Source organism: Varroa jacobsoni, unplaced genomic scaffold (assembly GCF_002532875.2).
Source record: "Varroa jacobsoni isolate VJ856 unplaced genomic scaffold, vjacob_1.0 scaffold_231, whole genome shotgun sequence".
NCBI lineage: Eukaryota > Metazoa > Arthropoda > Arachnida > Mesostigmata > Varroidae > Varroa > Varroa jacobsoni.
In genome coordinates this window covers 17,842-41,007 of record NW_019213133.1, presented here as the reverse complement: position 1 = coordinate 41,007, position 23,166 = coordinate 17,842, and the positions used below count along the sequence as shown (strand labels likewise).

General features: G+C 42.3%; 2 protein-coding genes across 2 annotated transcripts in view; one reads left to right on the top strand and one right to left on the bottom strand.

Annotated features, from left to right (window-relative positions):
* The window catches only part of LOC111273836 (uncharacterized), a 29,380-nt gene extending 22,158 nt beyond the window's left edge, over positions 1 to 7,222 (top strand). The window contains exons 10-14 of the mRNA XM_022855820.2: positions 137 to 313; positions 799 to 955; positions 1,467 to 1,673; positions 1,830 to 2,254; positions 2,473 to 7,222. Of these exons, the coding sequence (XP_022711555.1) occupies positions 137 to 313; positions 799 to 955; positions 1,467 to 1,673; positions 1,830 to 2,254; positions 2,473 to 2,772 (1,266 nt within the window). The 3' untranslated portion in view covers positions 2,773 to 7,222. The remainder of the gene's footprint in view (positions 1 to 136; positions 314 to 798; positions 956 to 1,466; positions 1,674 to 1,829; positions 2,255 to 2,472) is intronic.
* A 1,600-nt stretch (positions 7,223 to 8,822) lies between these two features.
* Positions 8,823 to 23,164, bottom strand: LOC111273834 (uncharacterized). The gene is made up of 7 exons (XM_022855818.2): positions 22,262 to 23,164; positions 18,478 to 18,920; positions 15,462 to 15,721; positions 13,519 to 13,975; positions 13,020 to 13,360; positions 11,186 to 12,663; positions 8,823 to 10,692 (listed from the first exon to the last, which is right to left on the bottom strand). Exons 1-7 carry the CDS (start codon positions 22,322 to 22,324, stop codon positions 10,633 to 10,635), a joined length of 3,102 nt encoding a protein of 1,033 aa, XP_022711553.1. The 5' UTR covers positions 22,325 to 23,164; the 3' UTR covers positions 8,823 to 10,632.
* Positions 23,165 to 23,166: the final 2 nt, after the last annotated feature.

Genomic DNA, 23,166 nt, shown 5'->3' with positions numbered 1-23,166 from the left:
TTAGAATAAATGGTACAAGGGTTCCTTCGACAACACTTCTAGTATCATTCCATTGTAGTATATTCCTCTCATGCAAACTACTTCAGGGTTATATGGCAAAGATCGTAAACTGTAAGATTTTTCTCGATCCTTCCAGAAACTCGCCTTCCTTAGTGGTTTAGGTTTGACAATGCATTCAAACTCGCGGCGCATTGCCTTTGAGCAATTTATAGAGCGAAGGAAGCGTTTGCCTCCAGACGACCTAATAATGGAAGAAACCTGCGAGCTCCCTCCAACATTCTGGAGCAGGCTGCTCTTACTCGACAAGGAACAGGTATACAGTTACATCTACATCTGTCTAAACAGGACCGAACTCCAGAAAAACCTGATGGTTCTTCCACAGATTAGTCAACTTAGTCAGGAAAAACTTGAAGCTGGATTTTTTCAAATTAGCCTTACTAAAGTGTTTTTCTCATTTAGCTCTTTTACTTTAGTGGATATGGCTCGTCTACATATATAGACGAGCCATGTATATATATACATATCACGTTTATTTTATTTTTTTTTTCATTTAATATTATTAGATGTTACTTTCGCCTATTCTCTAAAATATAGGCTTCTTCAAACATATTGTTTGAGCATAGCTCACTGTCTTCTAATGTTTGATCTATCACTTTCAACAAGCACTTAATTAGTTTGACACTGTGTTCTAGAAGTGTAAGAGGAACCGCGTACAAAGTTGTTGAGCGAGATGCCTTGCCCAAGTCAAATTATTAGTAAACTCATAGCTGACTTTTTTGTCGCAATACCTTTCTATAGCAAAATGAGAATAAACCCAAAGTGGAAGCGCAAAAAGGACCCGATGAACCTGAAAGTCTTAAAGCGAAATTACCCCCACCAGCGCCAAAGTCCCCCCCTGCGACACACTTCCTGCAAGCTCTTGATTTGGCTCCAACGGTGGAAGTCGACCGAATAGGTAAGAAAAAATTTGGTTAAACAAATTGTACTATTGTATTTACTATTTTGCGCAATAAACACATAACAGGGCTTGCTCGTCAAGCAAAGTTAGGTACCAGGTACATAACTAGGTCAAGAGTAGCTTAAAAAAAGGTGAAAAAAGTTGTGGAATATACGAAAAACTGTTGAGCAAAAGTGATAAGGGAAGCCGATATTTGCCTAGATAGTCGAAGACACTGAATGGCGCTTACGTTTGAATATAAAAAGTATCAATCGATAGGAAATTCACTTCTTAACATATCTACAAACACTCTCCGTTATCATATTCCAAATACAAACAAATTCAAGTAAACTGAATAGACTGTTTTCCTTGACACAAACTATTTACAAAAGTCACCACTCGTCTAACAGAAGTATTCGGATTTGCCAAAACCAACTAATAACATATTTGCATACTGGCGAACGTCGTATGATATAGTTTCGAGATTCGGTGCGCTCACAGCTTCAAATACACATAATGTTTACTGCAGAGACGGAGGTAAAATGGCGAACCGTACTTAAAGATCGAGCACGACGCTATAATTTGAAAGTGCCTGATCGACGACGAAGATGCAGATCGCGCGACAGGAGCAGCGAGGAGTTCGATGAGACTCTCCTGAAAAAGGCTCGATTTGACCCGAAAAGCTTTGCCCAGGAGTTTCACGAGTCGGTGCTGAAAGACACTAGGGAAAAACTTCGTACGTTCATTACTGAAATGATTGATACCTTACATGATGGAATTTACAATAAACAGTTGGATTAGAGCTTGGTCGCTACGGTATTTGGTAAGCACGTGCTTACCACGCTTGAAACGAACGATTCAGGATTTAACTGAGATGTTTCATTCACTGTAGGTTTTTTAGAGCCTGGAGGTTCCCCAGAAGTCTTATTCAGTAACTATTCGCTGAGTCCGTCCGAGCGATACACCGATACGATAGCTACCGCAATGGCACGAAGCGATGACGTACGGAATACGGAGCTCCGGGGTCGGAGACCTCATCCTGCCTTCAGTATCCATTTTCTCGACCTCGGCGCGAGTTCGCCACGTGCTGATAGCCCTCTTAGCGGTGATGGCCGTCGTAGTCCGTTTACGCCACAGACACCGTTCCTCGGAGGGCCTCATGAATGGCCAGGCGTCGAAGCCATCCTTATGTTATATCATCGCCATCATGAGCTACGCAACAAGGAGCGGATGTATCTCAAAGAGAAAATGCAGACTTTAGCTGAGCGGAAAGAACAGTTGGAGAACGAACTTCAACGAGTTAAAGCTCACATGCAGGTATGTATCATATTATGGTTGATGATCAAGACAGTTAGTTTTTGTTACAAACTAGCCAAATTTCTATAGACCGCAGATCTATTTGACACGTTTCGACACTGGAGCGTGTGTTTTGTATATGTAAATAGATACACATATAGCATAGCCAGGTATTAATGCAAGCACAAAAAGATCATAATTGGCTTATTTTTGCTCTGGGCCATTTGATCATTTTACAGCAACTGGAAGAGGAGAGTCGTACCGAAGCAGAAGCCTCGGAAAAGAAACAATTAGAGGCGCATAAGTTGCTAGAGGCACTCGGCGGATTGCGCCAGGGAGCGAGTGGCACCGCTGATGACAGTAATTGTAACACTAATTATAACAACAACAGCAGCAGCAGCAGCAGCCCTAGTAACAAGAACAACAGCGACAGCAACAGTGATAACAACAACAGCGCAAACACACATATCGCGCCACCGCTGCCACCGCCTCCACCACAAGCAACTGAAGAAGCATCGCTTCCCAATGGACACTTATAGAATTCGGCTTCGCACCCCCAATGTCCTTGTTTCAAACAGGCGCCGCCAAGATCGACGATAATAATCACCTAACGAAGAAAATGGTGCTGATGCTGATTGCAATGGTAATGGCGGTAACGGCGACTATGATGACGACAATGGAAGGGAGGATGATCTCTGTTGTTTTCAGCGCTATGCGTATGCGCCGCAAATACAAAAGAACAAAATAATACAAAAAAAAAAGATAGGCACACCTTACGATCGGTGCCTGCCATCTGTACAGTGTTGAAGACTTTCACACGCGTTTGCCATGGACCGTCCGCGCTGTCAGAGGAATTGACCCCTATAGGGTGCTGATAAAGGCCGACCAACATTGAGCGAATACGTAGTAATACTACATAAAGATGAACCGATACACGTTAGTGTAAACTTACAGGACGGATAAGATAAAACTGAGAAGCATGATATGATTATATTCCACACAATATTATTGTAAGGTAACATGCGCTCTGTATTTATACCTTTGGGGACTAGATTGAGCGGGTTTTTATGAATGGATGAAATGCGGTCGTAAGCCGACCCGCTGCGTAGGTGAATCTGCTTGTTTACACACAGACGATACAGTGACGAAATGAGCTTTGCCATTGACAGAAACGGAAAAAAAATGGATAGATCCAGATAATGTCGTCTTCATTCTATTTCATTAGTTCTTATGAGGATGATCTTGTCGTATGTATCTTATAGTCAGTGTTTTGTTTCAATTTGGTATAAGATCATTTATATTCATATATCACGTTCTATTTTGTATTTACTATTGCTATTGCTACGTTATGAGGACAACAATGTGACCAATTATCGCTTCGCCCTTTGTAAGCGCATTGGACTTTAGTCTCGGCAAAGCACGATCTTTAGCATGCCAACTTTTGCGAAATCCTCTGCGAATCTGGGTGCCTATCAAGCACTGCTAAAGAAGTTATTGGTATGGCAGTTACGCGATGAATTAATTTAAAAATCGAATTCAAAGCCCATAGCTTGCCTGGAGGGGACAAAAAATAATCGCCTATAACAACTATACGCTACAAATACACATATACAAATATTGTCTAAAAAGCTAGATTACTTAGCCATTACCAAGACCCCGATTGTTACTATCAATATAACGATTATTGTTTGTTCTAGTGTCAGCGAAGGACAGCCATCAATTACGCAGATCTTGATCATTTTGTTGTACATACATACATAGCAGAAAAATGTGAAGTTTTTTTTGCTTCTATTCTTCTTTCTTTTTTATTCTTTATGTTGTTGTTGAAAATATCACAGATATTATATCCGGGAATATATATACATTTGTGTACATATCTATATACCCCCTATATTCCGTTATCTCACTTATATACAGATAATATTATACATATTTCCCCTGTATTCGTTGACGTCTGTTTCTTTTTGCAGCGTAGCATTAATCGAGAGGTGGCGCCCGAGCTCTGAGACGCATTGCGCGCCGAACTTCTCTAGAAAGCCAGGGTCATCACGTGTATCCGCATAGCGATAACATTGTATACATCCTTCATTGACAAAGTTACGGACGCTGTATATCTTGTGAAGTTTTACCACAAATTTTGATAGCGGACTGGGCCTGCATGTCGATCGAAGATGTCGCTTTCGCGATATCGATACCTTAATACTATGGATGTAAAGCCTAGTTAGAAACAAAATTGCGTTCGGAAACGGGTTTACGTGCTTGTTGAATTCTGCCGGAACCTCTAAGTTGGCAATTGGCATTACTACGTTGAAAGCTACCCCACATGTAATCTCGACTAACCTAAGCGCTTTATGTGCCATCTGCTATTTTGGATCACTGTAATAGAAGTGAGAGATATTGTTAAGCAAAAAGATTTGTTTTGACAAGTGCTATCCCTGGTGAACAGTATATGTACTCTAATACTGAAATTTCTTGTTACGCTTCTAAATTGGAGCCATAGTCAAGTATTTTGTTACCCATACATCACTTCTTACAGATTTCAATACGCCTTCATCGTAATGTGACACTAGTTCCTTCCAGAAAATTGTCAAAAACTCTTCTATTTAATGGACCTTGTTATTTGGCCTATACTTTACGCCCTACGTTCACGGTAGCTTACATTATCCAAGGATACCTCACCACTATTATAGTTATTCAGATGAGTATCAAATTGTTCTGCAAGCGATGTGACTTTGGTATAAACGTTTGATAATATTGACTAAATGTCAAACTGAGCAATGGATGTCAAATGCGTAAATGTGATTGACGACTGCATGAGTGGAGTAAATAAATGTAAGTTTTTTTTCTTTATCGTCTTTCTACTAAAAGACCTCAGCTGATGTGACAGATTATCATTATTATTCGATAAGGCTGCCGATTTGGTCGACTACATAAATACACAGATTTATTAATATTAAAGCATTTCAGTTAAAATGCTTTGTCAATCGTCGGCTCTCATCGATACTTAAAAAGAGACTAAAACGCGACACTACTGCTGCTGCTGCTGCTGTGACGGTTATTTTTTCAGACGAATGAATGTGTGAAGTCTCAAAACGACCATTTAAATAGCGCAGCAGTATATCAACGTTAGCTTATTTGTGCTATGATCTATAATAGCTATACTTGACTCTTGTCAAACAGGTTTTATTTCTCCTAATCGGTACATTTGTGCCATGTGCGTTGAGTTCCCTTGGTATGCCAAAAACGAGAAGCTATTAGCCAGTGCTACCACGTTTGATTTGTTCCGACCAGTAAGAATCATAGCGACAAGATTCTCATGGTGCTTCAATTTTGATATATCGGAGTGTAAATGAAATATTTACTTACTAAACGCACTGATTGGAACAATGATAATGAATGAATGAAAGATCGCCATTAAAGAGGACAGAAAAGCTCCGTTCTAAGTTTTACCAGCAACAAGCGGATCCTATTCATTGCTTTTGTATTGGGGGGCCGCAGTCATCAAAACGAGAGTGCTAATTATAATATTATTGTCAGCATCTTAATGATTGATAACAGCAACGTATGTACAGATGTTTGTATATATCTACTATATATATATATATATATATATATATATATATATATATAGGGAGAGAGAGAGAGAGAAGAGAAGGGGAGGGAGGGAGGGAGAAGTGAGTGCGTGAGTGAGTGAGTGAGTGAGGAGAGAGTGGGGGAGAGAGGGGAGATGGGGGGAGGGAGAGATAAGTGAGAGAGAGAGGAGGAGGAAGAGATGACTACTGATGATATTGAAAAATGTGGTGAGAAATGTGGTTGATAGATACCGATGATGATTATTACTACATGTGAATTGCACTAAGAGCGAAGTCGATTGTTCGGATGTAGGTATGAAATGTATGAACAATGATTGCCGTCGATCCTTATGATATTGTTACACGTTTGTGCCTGTTGTATGCAAGCCATTGAGAGACAAAAAGTGGTCGACCAATTTTCTAGCCAGGACACTGGAATATATTCGACTAGTGTATCCCTGTATTTTATTTCATAGCGGTGCGCTGTGCCCTTCTTTCTGCGTGTGGATGTCTCTTCTCTGCCCGTTTCACGAATCCATGCGCGCCCAGCATAGGCCGACACACACGTACACACGCCGCCACCCAGACGGTCATTACCACACTCAACAGGCGCAGCATCATTATTATTGATCAATACCTCGTTTCCAAGTATTGGTAGGTGCAGCAGGACGGCCATTGAAGATGAATTGTCAAAGGGTTGCAAGTGTATGTGTCCGCATGTGTAGACGTAATAGTAGGTGACAGCGCATCTTTTGGCCTTTGGCATTCGACTAAAACGAGACTGCAAATCCGCTATTACAAATTAGCAAACTACCAAGCAGGCCTATTATTGAAATATAACAAATCCTATAATGATGTACTTTAAAGGTGGTGCCAATGGCTAAACGAGGTGACCCCTATGGCGTACAGCGTTTACTGCGAGCGGGGATAAACAAACCGAGAAAGAACATAGAACATAACGAAAAGTAGGCAAACACAAAAATAAACAAAATAATATTATTAATAAAATGAAAGAGAAATGAAGAATTGTAAAATGGACAAGTAAAATACTAGATAGGATGTTGCTGATGTCAAAAATAATGAATAATTAATAATAGAATACTAGGAATGTGTATTTACGAATATGGGAATATGAGCGAGTGGGGTGTATTCGCCGTGGTTTTACGGTGCTATGGGGTGATCAAACGATGTGCAAAAAACAACTCATGAAGAAGCTTACATGGTAAGAACAAAGACGTGAACGTCGTCACACTACAAATGACGTACTACACACACAGACAAATACAGCCATTAGAACCACTATGTCAAATGGCAAAAAGGGAAACAAAGGGCGAGTAACGCGTTTCCCATTATCTGCTTCTTCATTTGTAATTGTAAATAAAATGAGATCAAATAATAATGATCATGCACACTGAAAGTGGGCCTGACGGGTGTAATTTTTGTGCGGAAATTGAGTTCGTTGAAGTGGCGTAACAGGCCAACTATAAATAGTTTTAGATCTATAACGGTTACGTGCCAGGGTTTCAGTAAAACTATAGTGAAGGGTTCCTCGGACGAAAAATGGCCGTGTATTCGTGTCATCGGCTTATAATACGATGTATTAAGATAGAAATGTGTTTTTTAAAGTACTTCGTAAAAAAGTCGCCGGAGTATATTTGAGAGCAGCGTGGCGTGGGCTTTGAAAAGCCGATACAACTCTTTATTAGATACAACGTTTTAATTAGAGCAAACATAATGTGCTTGTGTTCTCTTGAATATGAGCATAGTTGCTTTACAGGTCTTTCGTATGAGCAACTTACTTATCTTAGGAACACTTGCTGATGACTAGCATTACCCTTACCTAGAGTGTTTCCACATTAGTTTCCCTAAACGCCGAGATGGAAAAGGAGCGTTTGGCAAAAACTAGCAGACTAAAAGATAAGGCAGCCGTAGTACGGTGTTTTACCATCATGAGCAACGTAGCTATAAAAAAATCCGAACGTTAAGCCTTTTGCATTTTTATTTATTCGAAGTTAGTGCTCATAAAAGAGGATAGAGTACTGTTTACATACTCTTTTCATAGAGGGTAGTTTTAACAATCTGGGTTTGTTTTAATATTTTGCAATAAAATCATCTAGGTTGAGAAAACTGTGGGCTGCCACATTTTTTCGTCTAAGCCAATTTATCTTTCTGGTAAAATCCTCCTACAATCCCATCAAGATGGTTGATTAAAGGTCATTCTCCCGAAATAGCAGTGATCCGGAGATAATAACAGCACTATCACATAGCTAAGCCGTGATTAAATGCGTAAGAGGTGACTTCGCAAAAAAACGTTGCTTGCTTCCATATATCTATTATTATGAACTCTATGCCTTTCATATATAAATATATAATTTCCGTGAATACCATATTTAATGTTTTAATAAAAATCGAATGGCAGTACGTCATCTGCTTCTTTTAGCAGCGAGCAGAAAAGTCCCTTTATATTTGTTTGAAACGAGCTTGTATTACTTTCAGGCTTTCCCGTTTTTATATTTCTGTAAGTCCACTTCAATTGAGCCTTGACCTATTAATACTCATACAGCTTCAAACGGCCTGAAAGCCACTTGATAGCTAAGTGAAGAAGATGTTTGCGGAGCTGTGCCATATTTTCTCTAGGGCTGAATCCAATTTCCATCCATCCATCTGCAATATTAAATTGTCTATTTTGTTTTCACTATACTTAAAACTACGAATCTTTTTTCATAAGATATTAACATTTAAAATATACTTAAATAATTCAAAACTAAACTTAGATACAGCATTTTACACCAGCAACTTAATGGCAATCACCTTAGGTTATAGTGCAACTATGCTCCAGCAGAAATAAATATTGAGCATAGAAAGCTAAACTTGATAATTGTAGAATGAAAAAATAGAATAAAAGTGAAAATGAAATGAAAACAGTGAAAGTGGAAATATTTTCAGCCAAAACAATTTACATATTTACTTAGCTATATCGAAATCCACGTGTACGTATTAGAATAAAAAGACCGATATTTTCTACGCGCAGTGTTTCGCTTCGTATACACACTATATATATTAATTTATTGATCTTTATTTTTTACGCCAGCTTGTGCGTTCTTCAACGCCGACTATGATTCGCTCTCGCTATTTTCTTTCATTTCGCCAGTATTGTTGCGTCTTTCGTCCTACAAGCGACTGCTTAGCTTTGACGGTTCTCGCGCATAATATCTGCATTTGCTTGCCACACGTTTATGTTTTGTCATGTATGAAACTATAGTGAACCTCGTTCGTGTTTCAGCGGCGTAGGCGGGATTAAGAAAACCGTCAAATAAACTGCAACATTTGCATCGTTATTATTTCGCAAATGGACGACCGGATCAAATTCGAAATTCACCGCCTGTGCGCACGGATACGTACGTTGCATATATTTGCGTTTTGCGAAGTGAGTGATAAAAAAAATTGCCAGTTAATCCTGGATTTAGGCAAAAGAAAGGAAAGCAAAAATAGCCACCAACTGTCAAAACTACCAACGATCAAAAGAGAAGGCTAGTGAATAAACAAGTCAGTCATGGTATACAATGTATTTTCAGAAGCAAAGAAAAGTCACAAAAAGAGAAACAGAAAAAATACTACTGTAATACGATTGACGCGGTAGGTATTTGTATTATACTAGTATAGTGCCATACAGTAATAGATAAATGACAAGATGACCCTGTTTTGTTTACTTGGCTACTCGCCCGCTTTTTTTCTTCTCGTTGCCGTTGTCATTTTCCAGGTTCTTTGTTACGCGCATATGATATTATCCTATACCCATTGGCCATTTCATATTTGCCGTCCGCCTTCGCTACAGATGCCGTGCGCCAATCGTCCATTCATAATCTCGTTTCCATCGTTCTTTGTATATACATGCGCTTGCACGACGAAAGTACTTTAATATTTTTTTGCTTCTTCACTCTACCGATACGCCTTCCCCCATCCTTTCCACAGTGCCTTCTTCTGCCTTTTTCCCCCCGCCCTCTAGTCGTGTATCAACTGACTGCTGCTTCAGTGTTCTTATTATGGTCATCGATTTGTTGAAATAAGCGCTTTCCTTTTATCGGCGACGAATTTCAGTGTGTCTTGCATGCTTCTGCCTCTACATACACGAATTCCGCTTCGTCGTACTCATTAGGACTTCTTATCATTAAATCACACTCATGTAACCGTTTAAGATGATAGATACTCCACTATTCGGAGGCGGCGTATCAAGCCCGTCTATTCAGAGAAACTGTTTATGACATATTTTTCTATAGTCTGCTTTTTTTGTTGCCACTTGTTTACGATAATGATATGCTTTCTTCCCTTCATTATTATAGATATAAGAGGGGGGAGGGGAGGGGGAGGGGGATGCTATGGGAATTAGGAGGAACAAAGCCTTTAGGCCATCGAGGACCTCAAGACTAGAGAGCAGATACACATAGTTGAACATTATGGGTAAGCTTCATACCAGGTTTTTTAGGTTTTACAGAATATGACTATTGCGTTCATTGTTTAATACAGAACTCTACAGCGATATACTGCTTATATCAAACCGCGTAATTATTATCGGCACAAAATCCAATGTATATGATAAGTATACACGCTAGATGTTACCCCATTTCCATATCAGCTAACGCGTGACTCGTCTTAACATCTGGACGGTAGTTCGGGGGAGAGGGAGATCTAATTCTTCTTTCCGGGGCGCTCCTGCCACCGCTGCTACTGGAATAAACAAAATAATCGCTATCTGGAATTGGTGTCGATATGTATTTCGCTTGAAATTACATAGAGCAGGTACAAATACTCCGAGACGGCGGAATCGCGCTATACGAGAGGCACGGCTGGTGGTGAGCAATCTTCCGCCATTTGGATATTTTCGGTTTTCTACAATCGTTTAATCGAACGGAAACGCGTATGTTAATCAACCCACATGTGTGTGGGGCGTTGTAAGACATCACGTGTGTACAGTGGTCTACTTTGGGATTTGGCTTGTACGGCCTATCTCAGACTACGCAAGTGTTGTACCGAGTGTATTGCACATCAATAGTCACTTAAATCGTCCTTATAAGTGTGACAAATACCTAATTCTCGTTTTATATCCATTCACTTTGTCTTTATACCGCACTTTAGTGTGATGGGCAGCATCTTGATGAAGTGTATTGAGTGTATTAGTTTTACGAGTTACTGTTACTATCTTACATGTCGTCGATATTTTGTTTGCTTAAATTTGACTATCGCATCGATCTAGTATACCATAGCAGCATTTCTATACAGTACTGATGATTTCACTGATTGTTATATCGTTTATATACACTAAGTTTTTTGCTGCTCTGTATTTGGCCTCTAGATAATTTCTTCAACTAACGGTAATGCTCACAGCAATTCGAGCTGTCGCGGGAGATCCCGGACTTTCACGGTTGAGGTCGACGGCCCCTGAATACGAGTGGCGATTTCGTGGTTGTTGACCATGAAAACGGTTACTGCCAGACACGGACTCACTAGCGTAGAGCACTTCTAGTCCAGGTAGACTTCGTGCGCGAGGCAGGGCTATCTGCTTACCGTGTTCGGCGCTCATTCGCACCCGGTTGGCAATGTGTGCGAACTTCGCGTCCGTCTTCGTATGAAATTGTCTCGTGGCTTCAAATTCGGCAATAATCTGCTCATATATATCCGCGTTCCTTTCACACTCTTCCGACATTTTGGTCGCTCGTTGCTCAGTTTCGCTGCCAACATTAGCTGTTCCTTCTCGCGAGCAAAACACTGCCCTTAGGCGTCTGTACGTTGATGAGCCTGGCAGACTCATGATGGAAGACGAGCGCATACTTGGTGTCGACGATGTCATCGAAGCCACAATGCCCGAATCGTGCGATGATTCCAGCTCGGCGTGTGAACTCGAAGATTGGCTTCGCCATGAATCGGTGATACCTGCGGTGGCTCGACGACCGCATGCTGATAATGTTGACGAGCTCACAACGGACGAGCGTATACTTGAAGCAAGGCTACTGCTCGTCGAGCTAATCGACGTAATATAGCCCGAGTCATGTGAGGATTCTAGCTCAGTGTGCGCACTCGAGCATTGGCTCGACCACAGCAGTGGGACTCGTGTTTCCGCCTCACGACGGCATCCATGTGCTATCAACGGGTCGACTCGAAACGGATGGTCAGCCTCAAATAGCGTCTCAATTTCAAAGTCACTGACGAGGTGCTGCTCCGAAGGACTTAGGGGGCTGCCAAGTGGTTTGTATTTTTGCTGCTCCTTGTCTCTGCTTTCCCTAGATCCCAGAGCGAGGCTCTCTTCGAATGTCATCGAGCGGTAAGCGCTGTCGTGGCGCGACACCTTGATATGACCATGGTGTTCGCTTTGAATATGCGATGCGCGCAACACGACCGACGATTCGTCAGAGTCCGAAAGGATGTCATCCTCAAGCGTATCTAGGTGATCCGAGATCTGAGAGCCGTATCCGCTAGTGCCACTTGTCGACACCGAATCGGATCGTCGGAAATGCCGTCGAAGCGACGCACCACTTAACGTTTTCGACAACGCTTTGCTAAACGAGTGATCTTTGCGTTTACCCATCGAGCTGTCCGCCGGCTGCGCGGCAGGGTGGGATTGCTGAAGTTGCTGTAGATGAAAGCCAGGCAGTAGCTCTACCGGCCGTTCCAAACCCGGAGACAGAGATACGTTTCGTTCGATTTTTTGCGGTGGCAAGTTTTCGTCCTCATGCGCGCTCAGCCACTCAAGGTTGCAGCTCAACGAACGTGCGACCTCGAATGGCCGCGTAGGCTCCGGAACCGAGAGATTTTCCTGGCTACCGCCAAAATTCAGACGGGCGATCCCTGTCGTCGGTGACACGGCTGCAACATCGAAAACAAGCGTATGCCAATATTATCGCGCTTTTTCAAAACAATCATATCTAGCTTTTCTAACGGCTCTTAATAAAGTTTTAGATAGGATAAACATGGCGGATGATATACACTGGTAAAACTTACTGACTACATTTGGCCCAATGACAAATATCTGTACTCATAAATACAGATTTATCACGCAAATAAATATCATCGGCATTTCGAAATACTACCGCTATTACAGTAATTTCTGTTGTATGCAACATACAATCAATCAGCTTCAATCGACTAATCACGGGAACGTTACATAAATAAATAAAAAACTGCAATGATACTATTGTAATAATTTCGACAGTTATACGCACCTCCACTGGCTGGGCTATTACCTTCAGGCGGTGAGGCCTGAACTGTTTCCATTGGCCGCTGCTTAAGAGTCAACGTTAACTGACGGGGTAGCATTGCCATACGAGGCGAAAGTCGCTGTTTCTTCTGACTGATGGTAACAGGCAAATCCCATTCACGTGTGGGTGACAATAATGCACTGGCAGGACTGAGCGGTCGTGACGGCGAAAGTACCGGCGCCGATGAGCATATATCCGCAGATGCTTCCAAAATTTTTTCACGTCTCAGCTCCTTCTCATATTCGAGAAGTTGTCCCAAAAAGTTGAAGTTTGGAGATATTGTAGGACGTTTAGATTTGACATATCTGAAATATATTAACTTTTTTCTAATTTATTTAAATTTTATAATTTAATTTCACTTGAGAAATCGACATAGATATCTAAGTCGGTTTAGAGATATATAATATGTTGTTATAATGTGTTGTTACGATAGCAAGTCCAGTAGGTAAGCAGTATTTCATACCTGTACGCATCGTCAGAAGATAAGCGAAGATGTTTCATAACATAAGCGATGGCCATTGTGGGTGAACGGGAGACACCAGCCAAACAGTGCACGAGAACACAGCCGCCGGACTCACGAGCTCGCTCTACAAAGTGCGACGCCTTGCTGAAATGCGGTAGTAGCTTTTCGCTGTAGTTGTCATTTACGGCAATACGAAGGAACTGTGGTTCAGGAATAAAGTCGGCTTTCGGACATGTTGCCGAGACGTTGAGCACGTATGTAATGTTGTGGTCCCAAAGTAATTGACGATTGTGGGCATCCTGCTGTGAACCCAAGTAAAGGAAAGGCAAGATTCGGGTCAGGCCTGCATTCGTTGTTGGCATACATGGCTGGGAGAGCGCTGACGCTAGTGGGGCGCAAGGTCGTTGCTTATCCTCAACCAAACTAGGATAACAACTCTGAAATTCGGCGAAACCGCCTGAAAGAACCATAAAAAACGATATTAGTGAAAGTCGCCAACCGGTCAAATCGGTCAAGTATTATTTGAAACAAGCACGCCTGTGATAGGATATCACGCACCAGCAGGCTATTTAAATGGCGAATTAGACCATCCAGCATGTCGCGTTAATATCTTTACCTGTAAGAAATAAGGATGTGGACGGATTTCCCATCTAGCCAATAGTACCTACCAACATACTGCCAGAGTGTTTGGATTCTTGCTGCGCGAACTACCCAAATAGACTCATACGCACATACATACGCGACTTGCGCACACACATTCACACTGCAGACTAAAATTAGCAGTGCAGAGTTGATCCCTTTTATCCGTGCATATGCATGTGAAAGCAATTATTCGTATGACAGAAAACAGAACAATGCACAAAAAACACAGTACCCAACGGCCGCTAGAACTACTGTTATACTCAGTGCTGAGTCATCCATGAACAGAGGCCAAACGTCGGGCCGTCGTAGCGATGCCGGCAGTTACAGCGGCTGTAGGTCGACTGGATCCACACACATACAGACCTACGCAGTCTCAAGGCAAAATCATATGTTCACGAACACACACACACACATAGTGTGTCAGACAGGCAAACAGGCCCACGCTTCTAACAAAAACGGGAAACGCCATATTTATCAGTGACCCAAACACCCACCACTTTACAGGCCATCGATTGCTACAGCCTCGGCTGTAGTAACCGCCACCATAGGTCTTTTCTTACAGCAGTTCCAATTTCAAATAGGACGAGCTCTTCTATCTAGTTCAATGGCTGTTGCTGCTTGTACTATCTGTTCCTCTCATGTTGCTCCTACTTGCGCAACCTAAACTACGAACTTGATCTCCTATGGATTTAGTTGCAGTTAGTAGTCAGTTGCATTAACAAATTGATTCAATCCAAATTTCATTCTACACCAACGTTCAGCCATGACCACTGTGTAGCCAACTCTTAACTTTAAGACAATGACGTCTTTATGACTCATCGCAAAGCCTCGCATGATATTTCTGCGAGCCCTATTTTTACCGCTTTTGTTGTGCTGCTATTGGTACTTACGGAACCCTTACAAAATACAGATTTGAGCCTTTTTATAATATGAGCTCAATGCCTTTGCGTGGTTGGCACAGTAGGACGTTTCGACGGTCGCATATTTCAAACGTTTTTAGGCGGAGCATTGGGGAAATGCGTGCTAACTAGCACAAAAAGCTAGTCATAGGTGGGAACAGAGGCTAAAAATCGTTACGTGGAAAACTGTAGGGGATAGATTAACCATAGTCAGTCATGTAAGCAATACACATTTGATGCAAAGGCAATGAAACTGATGATGACTAATTAACTCAGTGATGTCCAGGGGATTCAAAATACAAAGGCCTGCACAACACATATAACGAATCCTAGATTATTATTACTGCAGTTCCAATAGAATTATAGATACATAGAGAATGCTAAATCTATTAGTGTATGCACCGTTTAATAGAGAGACCCTGGGAAAGACTGCTGCCAACTTCTCGAGAAGAATCGCCTGGAAGGAATCAGCTGGCAGTTGGGCCGCTGTTCGACTGTTGACATCGTACAGAACTGCCCAATGGTACGAATCAGCATCACAGTTGTTGACTAGAAGATCTCGGACCGATACACGCTCTTGTTGAAGTCGCCGTTTGCCGATCTTTGAATTGGCCACATTGACCGCTCGTCGAATGTGGTGCGTGTTATAGTCCATGAACGACCTGATTAACGCAGACATACACGAAATATACCAAGAAAGAGGAGACACAATTTTTCGTTAGTTACAACACGTGTCCGCATGTCGAACGCTGAAAAGTAATTATTTGACCTTTATCTTTTCTCTTATTATTTTTTCCCTGCCTTTTTCACTTATTATTTAAATGCGACCAAACACAATATCAAGCTAATATCGAGCGCTATATCAAGAATTCAATAAATACAGCATGATAGTATAGCAAATTTTTAAAAGTTTGTTGCAGACGACAGCAGGTTTATGCTATATACCAAGTGTACGGGTCTAGCATTCATGCCAGTGTTCTGGAATTGACATGATAAGTTAAACCACTCGGGCTAAATAAGTGCTTCTGCCTTTGTCAATTCGTTAAGAATTGCTAGCTATTTAATAATAAATTACATCCAAGTCAAGCTTCCGGAATCTCCCGAATGTGCCCTTAGCTACTGACATCGTTAGTGTATTGCTGTCTGATGCTCGACAGAACTTGACATTTCGTGTTTTACACTACGATGATTATGTTTACACGTCCATGTGGAGCATTGCTATGCAGACGACATCATCTCACGTAATCGATGCTGGCGCCACCTAAATGCATTTTGCTCATATCTTCAACAATCATCGCTATCAGCATTATCATAATGATAACTCTAAGCTAGCAACGAGCAGGATTACGGCTCGATGAATTCCTCTCATTAAATTAGCGAACAATAATGACCACAGCTGGCGTCATCTTAACCAAACACCCGTTGCCCCACTTAAGTCTTATCTTTTGCTCACAAAAAAGTCGCTACGCACGTGAATGAGAAGGCCGGAAATGAGTAATAGAAAATGTGCTTTTCTCCGTTTCCGTTTGCCCAATAGCTCCGCGTATAGAAGCAGTAAGGGACAAACATAGAATACGCTTGTTTGCTGTATGTTTTTTTTATTATACTTTGTCTGTTTGCCGTTTTAGTATTTTTTTTATATATTATGTAATTTCATACCTAGCCATCTAAGCACTTTTTGGGTAGTTTCATTTCTAATTTCTGTACAGAACAATACTAATGACAATATTGTGTATGGACTGATATTACAGGTATGTACAGCCGATACGGCCAGTTACCGACTACGAACCAGCTGCTAGATGACTTGAGAGTTGTCTACCCACTCCTGGTAAACGTTGTCACCATTCTGGCCACCGTCAGCGTCGTGCGTTCGTGCATCAGTCGTCGCCGATCAATATCAGCTACAGTCGAAATGCTTACTTCTTGATACTTGTTACTTGAGAGGGCGGCAGTGAGAAAAACATGATGACGGCTGCTGGGCCAGCGCCGATATCAAAAGCTTGAGATGACACGAATGATTGTAACGCATCTCAATTAAGCTGACTACGATCGCACGCGGCTTCACGATAGATCAGCAAATGGCAAAACGACAGGGTCAGGGGAAGGGGGGAAAACAATGATGCCACCAGACAAACTGGAATCCGCCAGCTAGAAGTCGAGCCGTGCAAATTCTACTTCACTCACTGCACGAAACTCTATTGGACTGCATCGCACAGCTAGAACTGTATTGCTACTGCTGCTGCAATTTGGCTGGATCGATCAAAGGAAAAGATTGAAAACCATAGGCGGTCATAAGGAGATGGTTGGTGTATACCAAGTCGCAAACGTCTTTTACCGGCTACTGCGACCAAAGCCATCATCGCGCTGGTATATGCGACTGTTGGAGATGTCACCAATGGTGATAATGACCAGGAAGGCCTATGTTGTTGTATGTATTGACTTATTAAAGCTGCTCCTGCGATCACAGGAAGAATAGTGGCGCCTGCTTGGAGTTACACTAGAGGAGTCTCCGGCGTAGATGAGGTCAGGTGGCGTCATGGCGCGCAAACGCACACACGCAAAAAGTACTGACGAGGGCGAAATGTTTTGTAGCAAAAGACGGCCACTCCGGAAAAGGCATAAAGAAACGAACAGACTTAGGCAATGTAGCCAGACGATAGGAGAAGGCCGATGTTCTTGTGCGAAATGCTTGGCAGAGGCAAAACGCGCTATCACAGCCAAACAGGACTTTCTCTCTAGCCATCTTCTCGTGGCAGAAGCGATAGGTGAACAGTTGACGCGATGAGCGAATTCTTGTTCCAGAGCAGTTTCTCTTTTTTGAGGGTCCCCGTCAGGTAGCGCGTATGAAAAACGAACACGCTGATGGGTGACAAAAACTTTGCGAGTTGGAGACAGGCTGTTACAGATCCGATTAATGGCAAATGGATATTGGCGGACGTTCTTGTATTACTTACTGAGAGCAGCAAATAAAATGATATAGACTCAGCATAAGTAAAGTTCGTGTTGGTTAATTACTATCTACTTACTAGAATACGGTTAGTTGCTGACGACACAACGTTTTATACGTACGTAAATAATAGGAGCAATCAAGGTGCGTCCTATTTGCTACACATATCAACATATAAAAATTAGTCAGGTCATTTGACCGGCACGCGCTGTAATGGCAGGTATAAAACATCAGTCAGAAGCTAAAGGAAGAACCGGTACGGCATGAAATTTCAATTAGTTGGAAGCAAATGGACAATAGTGAAAAATCCCAATGATCTTAAATTCGGCATATCAGAACCCTTGCTGTATCTAATGACAAACCATTTCATCTGTTTTGAAAATTCTAATATAACGATCTGTAGTCCAATTATAGAAACTGGTGTTGTCGCTTGCTAAAAACTTTGGCTTTAACATGAAATTCAGTGCTTACCTTGAATCGATGATCAGAAGATCGTCCCTTTTTCCCAGTAGGGCCGCAAGTTCGTGGCAATCAACAGCGTCGATAGTACTCTTGCTGATGGCGCCGGCCTTCTCGTCGTCGATAAGCGTGGCCCGGCCGCCAATACCAGGACCACCGCAGGCCGACGATGTCATGACGAAGGTAGCAGCCCTTTGAATTGACACTGTTAGACCTCTATGCCTAGCCACCACTTGGCCTGCAGGCAAATTTTGCTGGCGTTTCAATTGGCGTTCAAGGCTCAGCGATAGAGTTGGTGTATGCAGCGGTGATGATTTACGCGGCCGGGGGTGACTGTCGCAGCCGGGGCACTCGATAGGCGAACTAGCTCCGCGCGGCACCACGACCATTGAGACATCTTCATCTGAGACGATTTCACCAACTGTTTGACTAAGGTGAACGTGCTGAGATTTGAGCTGAAAAGTCAAAAGAGTGGACGCGTTACAGACAGAGTTCATTTGAAAAACATTGAAGATCAGGTAATATTAGAACGGAATAGCAACTGTGAAGTGCAATAAATAGTAGAAATAATGTCTAGATAGATGATAGAACCTATCATAAAAACGTAATTACTTATGTGGGTTGCAGGAAATACAAATTGTTTTCATTGAGTTGGTCTATGATACAACGTCCAAAGAGTCAATGAACAAAATCTAATTTATGCGCGAGTGCCGAGCGCCATTCGACTATGGATCGCCACGGCTGGTGATAAATAACGGCACTTTCTGTACGTGTCACTTCAGACAACGGTGCCGATTTTAACAGTGACTCAATATTCGTTTTCGATAAAATGCATTAAGATTAATAGTGTACCTGTTCAAAGAGAGTATTCGTTTTTAATAACATTGACGGTATTAATAATTATATGCCTGAATAAAATCCGTCTCGATCTGTTGTTCAGCTACCACAAATGAAAATAAGATGAAATTTACCCAACGTATAAGTGGTCGTCGGCGTTTGGTCGCTGCATGACTCACGTATAATGAAAGCCACAGCAGAGACAACAGATTCTCTGCGACGGCGGCCTGCTTGGCCAATCGCTAATTTTGAAAATGTCTATTTTATTTAAAGTTTTATAAGTTTACAATTTTTCTAAGTTCTGCCGCTACCGGCTAATTGAGTAGTATGATTCGGTAACGTTAGCCTTTTAAGTGTTTGGTTTTGATCAAATATGTATAATTTGTCAAACATAATGACAGACAATATAAGGGAATGCATCCAGTAAATTTGAAGTTCCCAAAAGACGAGCTCTAAACGTGTACTCTTTACAAAGCATGTTCTTTCTGTATACGACTAGCTAGATAGTCGAAGAAAAGGAAAATATAGTGACACTTTAGTGTAGTAACGCTCTTCTAGTTCTTTCACTTTATTTGCTACCTCAGTTAGCTGCTTATGTGTAAAACTCATGCTGACTCGAAAACGCTATTTCGGTAAGGCTTTTCTGCTCAAATGAATCATATGATTATACTTAGGACATGAGCGCGTCCACACCGAAAACAAATAATAATCATGTTGCTATCTTATCATGAGCTCAACTAAATTGCTATAGTAGTACATGTAAAAGACAGTTCTCCTTTTATAGATCAACTTTCGCCGATCAGCAACTTCAACACTGACTAGAATATTGAATGCAACACAGAGTGAGACTTCGTGACTAACTTTGACTTTTTCATTTAACTTCTTTAAAAAAAATTCACTTGATTGTACGTTCTTTAATAAGACTTTCCCTACGGGGTGGTCAGAGTTTTTGGCACTGCATGAAAATTAAAGCATCGTACGAACACAACCGTAACGGCAGATGGCCGACTGGGTCGGCGGTCCCAGCACTGTTTATCAGTAATGCTAATGGAGCCGGCGCACAATTTGTTGCTACGCATCTACGTGCGTTGGAAAAGTTCGCACGTTTGTTCGTTTGTTTTCGCTGGCTATAAGTATGAACGTTGGCCGGCTTGACATGACCGCTCAACTGAGATGGTGTTTCGCGCCGCTTCGCACCACTACGGTGACCGTAGCAGCAGCAGCAGCCGCCGCCGCCGCAGTCACAGCATTAGTAGCGTCAACGGCGTGAATCAGACGTTACGGAGCTGACGTCACGCTAAGCCCTCCCAAATGGCACTTGCCAGTACACATTTTCAGTTGTGCATAAATCAGCTTGTTTACAGTAGACTATTTTCAATGAACTGAAATCAGAGTCGTTCATACGCGGCGCTATCATTTTCGAAGAAAGCAAATACGACAGATGTGACCTGTATGAGGATGAAGGGAAAAGGGGGACCGCGTAGTCGATGGCCGTCAACGTATTCTAGTGTTTCACGATTCTAGGTGACGTACGCCTATGGCAGTGAACTAGTTGCTTGCGCAGCTGCCACTGAAGAATTGTGCGCAGAACGCATTCAACAAGCATGTGTGGGGAATGGTATAACTGTACCTATAATACTATAATGTTACTCCTTTACTAATTACAGACATAACTCACATCGATAAGGAAATACGCTTGCCTGTAAATAGCAGAGCGGCAATTGGTGTCTAATGATGATGATAACCTGCTTCAGTGTTGGACATGACCGCACATTGACACATATGTTTAATCACCGCATACGTACACAGGTATGCCTAGAAACGCCGCTAAAGAAAGGAAATAATACTTAACATCGTATGTACGTTTCACGGGAAGGGAAACGCGCTAATAGAGGCGTAAAACGATCCAGCGGCCGGACCGGCTAGAGAATGAAGAGAAGCTGTTTCGCGGAATACCTGTACGATACACCCCCATGGACAAACAAAGACAGAGCAGTCTGGACAATAACGATGGTGACGAGAGAGGAACGATATTCTCGTATGCGGCTGAGTGTCTGTCTATGTATTGTAGTCTATGACAACTGTTAATGGCTTCTGCAAGCATGACGTTACGATGAGTCCAATGCTGCACGTTCAGCGCAGGACTCTTTTCTGTCCTGTGATGCTACTACGTTGCCTACTGTTAAGTCCGCCATAGCAGCTGAAACTTATTTCTGCAGAAGCAGCAATAGAGCAGCTGTGAATATTGCCGTTGGTGCAGGATTGACACGGAGGACATAGCGGGGCGACAAAGAGATAGACACATCTGGTAATAATCGCGCGGATGACTCACCCATTACTTACAGAATCAAAGTCGAATTTACCCTCGTAGACAACATTCGTGACGGCGACGAACACAACGACAGCGGTAACATCATCATTAGTACTATTATTACCACCACCCAACTGTCGCCGAACAGCGTCGTAATATTTAATTCGACGGAGTGGATTTCAAGTATGTATATGCGTGTCTGTGACCAACTAAATGGCATGCCGTTAAAATAATCAACGATAATTCCATACTGTGCTTACTATTGGTAGATCGCCGTTTAACTGACAATAGCTTTTTGACTCTCGCGTTAATATATGTTCGTATAAGAAAACCAACCCAATTGAACTACCGCTCTATCCCGGACGCTCTATCGGACACTCCCCAACGACGATTGTCAACTTACACCGTTGCTGCCAATTCCTTTATTCCGTACTTGTATCTAGCCCAGAGAAAAAAAAAAAGACGTAGAAAAAATAATCACACTACGTCCGCTGTTGACTCAATAATCAACCCCTGCCAGATTCGTGCTACAGTATCATATCGGATCTCATTCAACGACAATTTTGCCTTTTTTGTTCGGCCTTTTATCAGTCCACCATTCATTTGCTTACTCAGGGATCTTAAAGTTTACCTAAATCTTTTATTTACCTGAACATTTCTCGACCTCTTCAAGGGAACGGGACACGCAGGGCAAGAGTCGCACGTCATCATGGCACATGAAATGGCCACGTGCCGGAAGCAGGATACCCGCACTCACACAGATCTACAGAGCGGCTGTTGACGCAGGAAGGACCTGTGATTACCGCTTGCCTACTCAACAACTACACGTACGTAGTAGTTACAAACACGGACAGAAGGATTCCGACAGCGGAGTAAAGTAGACAGGCAACCCTTACGGGTTGAAGCGCGGGAAACCCGTAAAGTTCACTTAGTCACTGGCCTATCCGCGCACTGGCTCAAATCGATGAAATACTGCGCTAACCCAAAAACTTGTTCCTCCACTCATTCACATTCGGTGCATACGTTCACACTCATATATGATGGCACCAATAAGGTACACGGGGCCGTCTCTCTAATAAATGCTCTAAGGGGGCTTCACGTAGAAACCCTGATGCTTTGAATTTCAGCCTCACGCAATCACAAAGCTAATAAGATGCAACTGATGAGAACGCATAATCCAACGTAGCAATCAATAAATAGTAACACCTATCAATATAATATGAAATCGAACACGATGCCCTGAAATCGCGTACTAAGCAGGCGTGCTCTAACTACTCCATCGTTTCGAATACCCGCTTCTTGTTTTCGTTAGCTCCGAACTATCGTCTGCGCTTCCTGTAGTGAACGAACAACTTTCACGGATGTTACACTTCGTAGTTGCAGCAATAATAACGGTAGTAGTCGTTAATTACGACGTACGGAGAGACGATACACACACGAGGACAGAGAGTCGGAGGAATGCCCGCCAACTGTACACAAGTCGGGTACACACTTTGTCCTGCCGGCGGCTGTTCAAATGAGCGCGCCTCCACGCGGCCAAACAGACGATCACT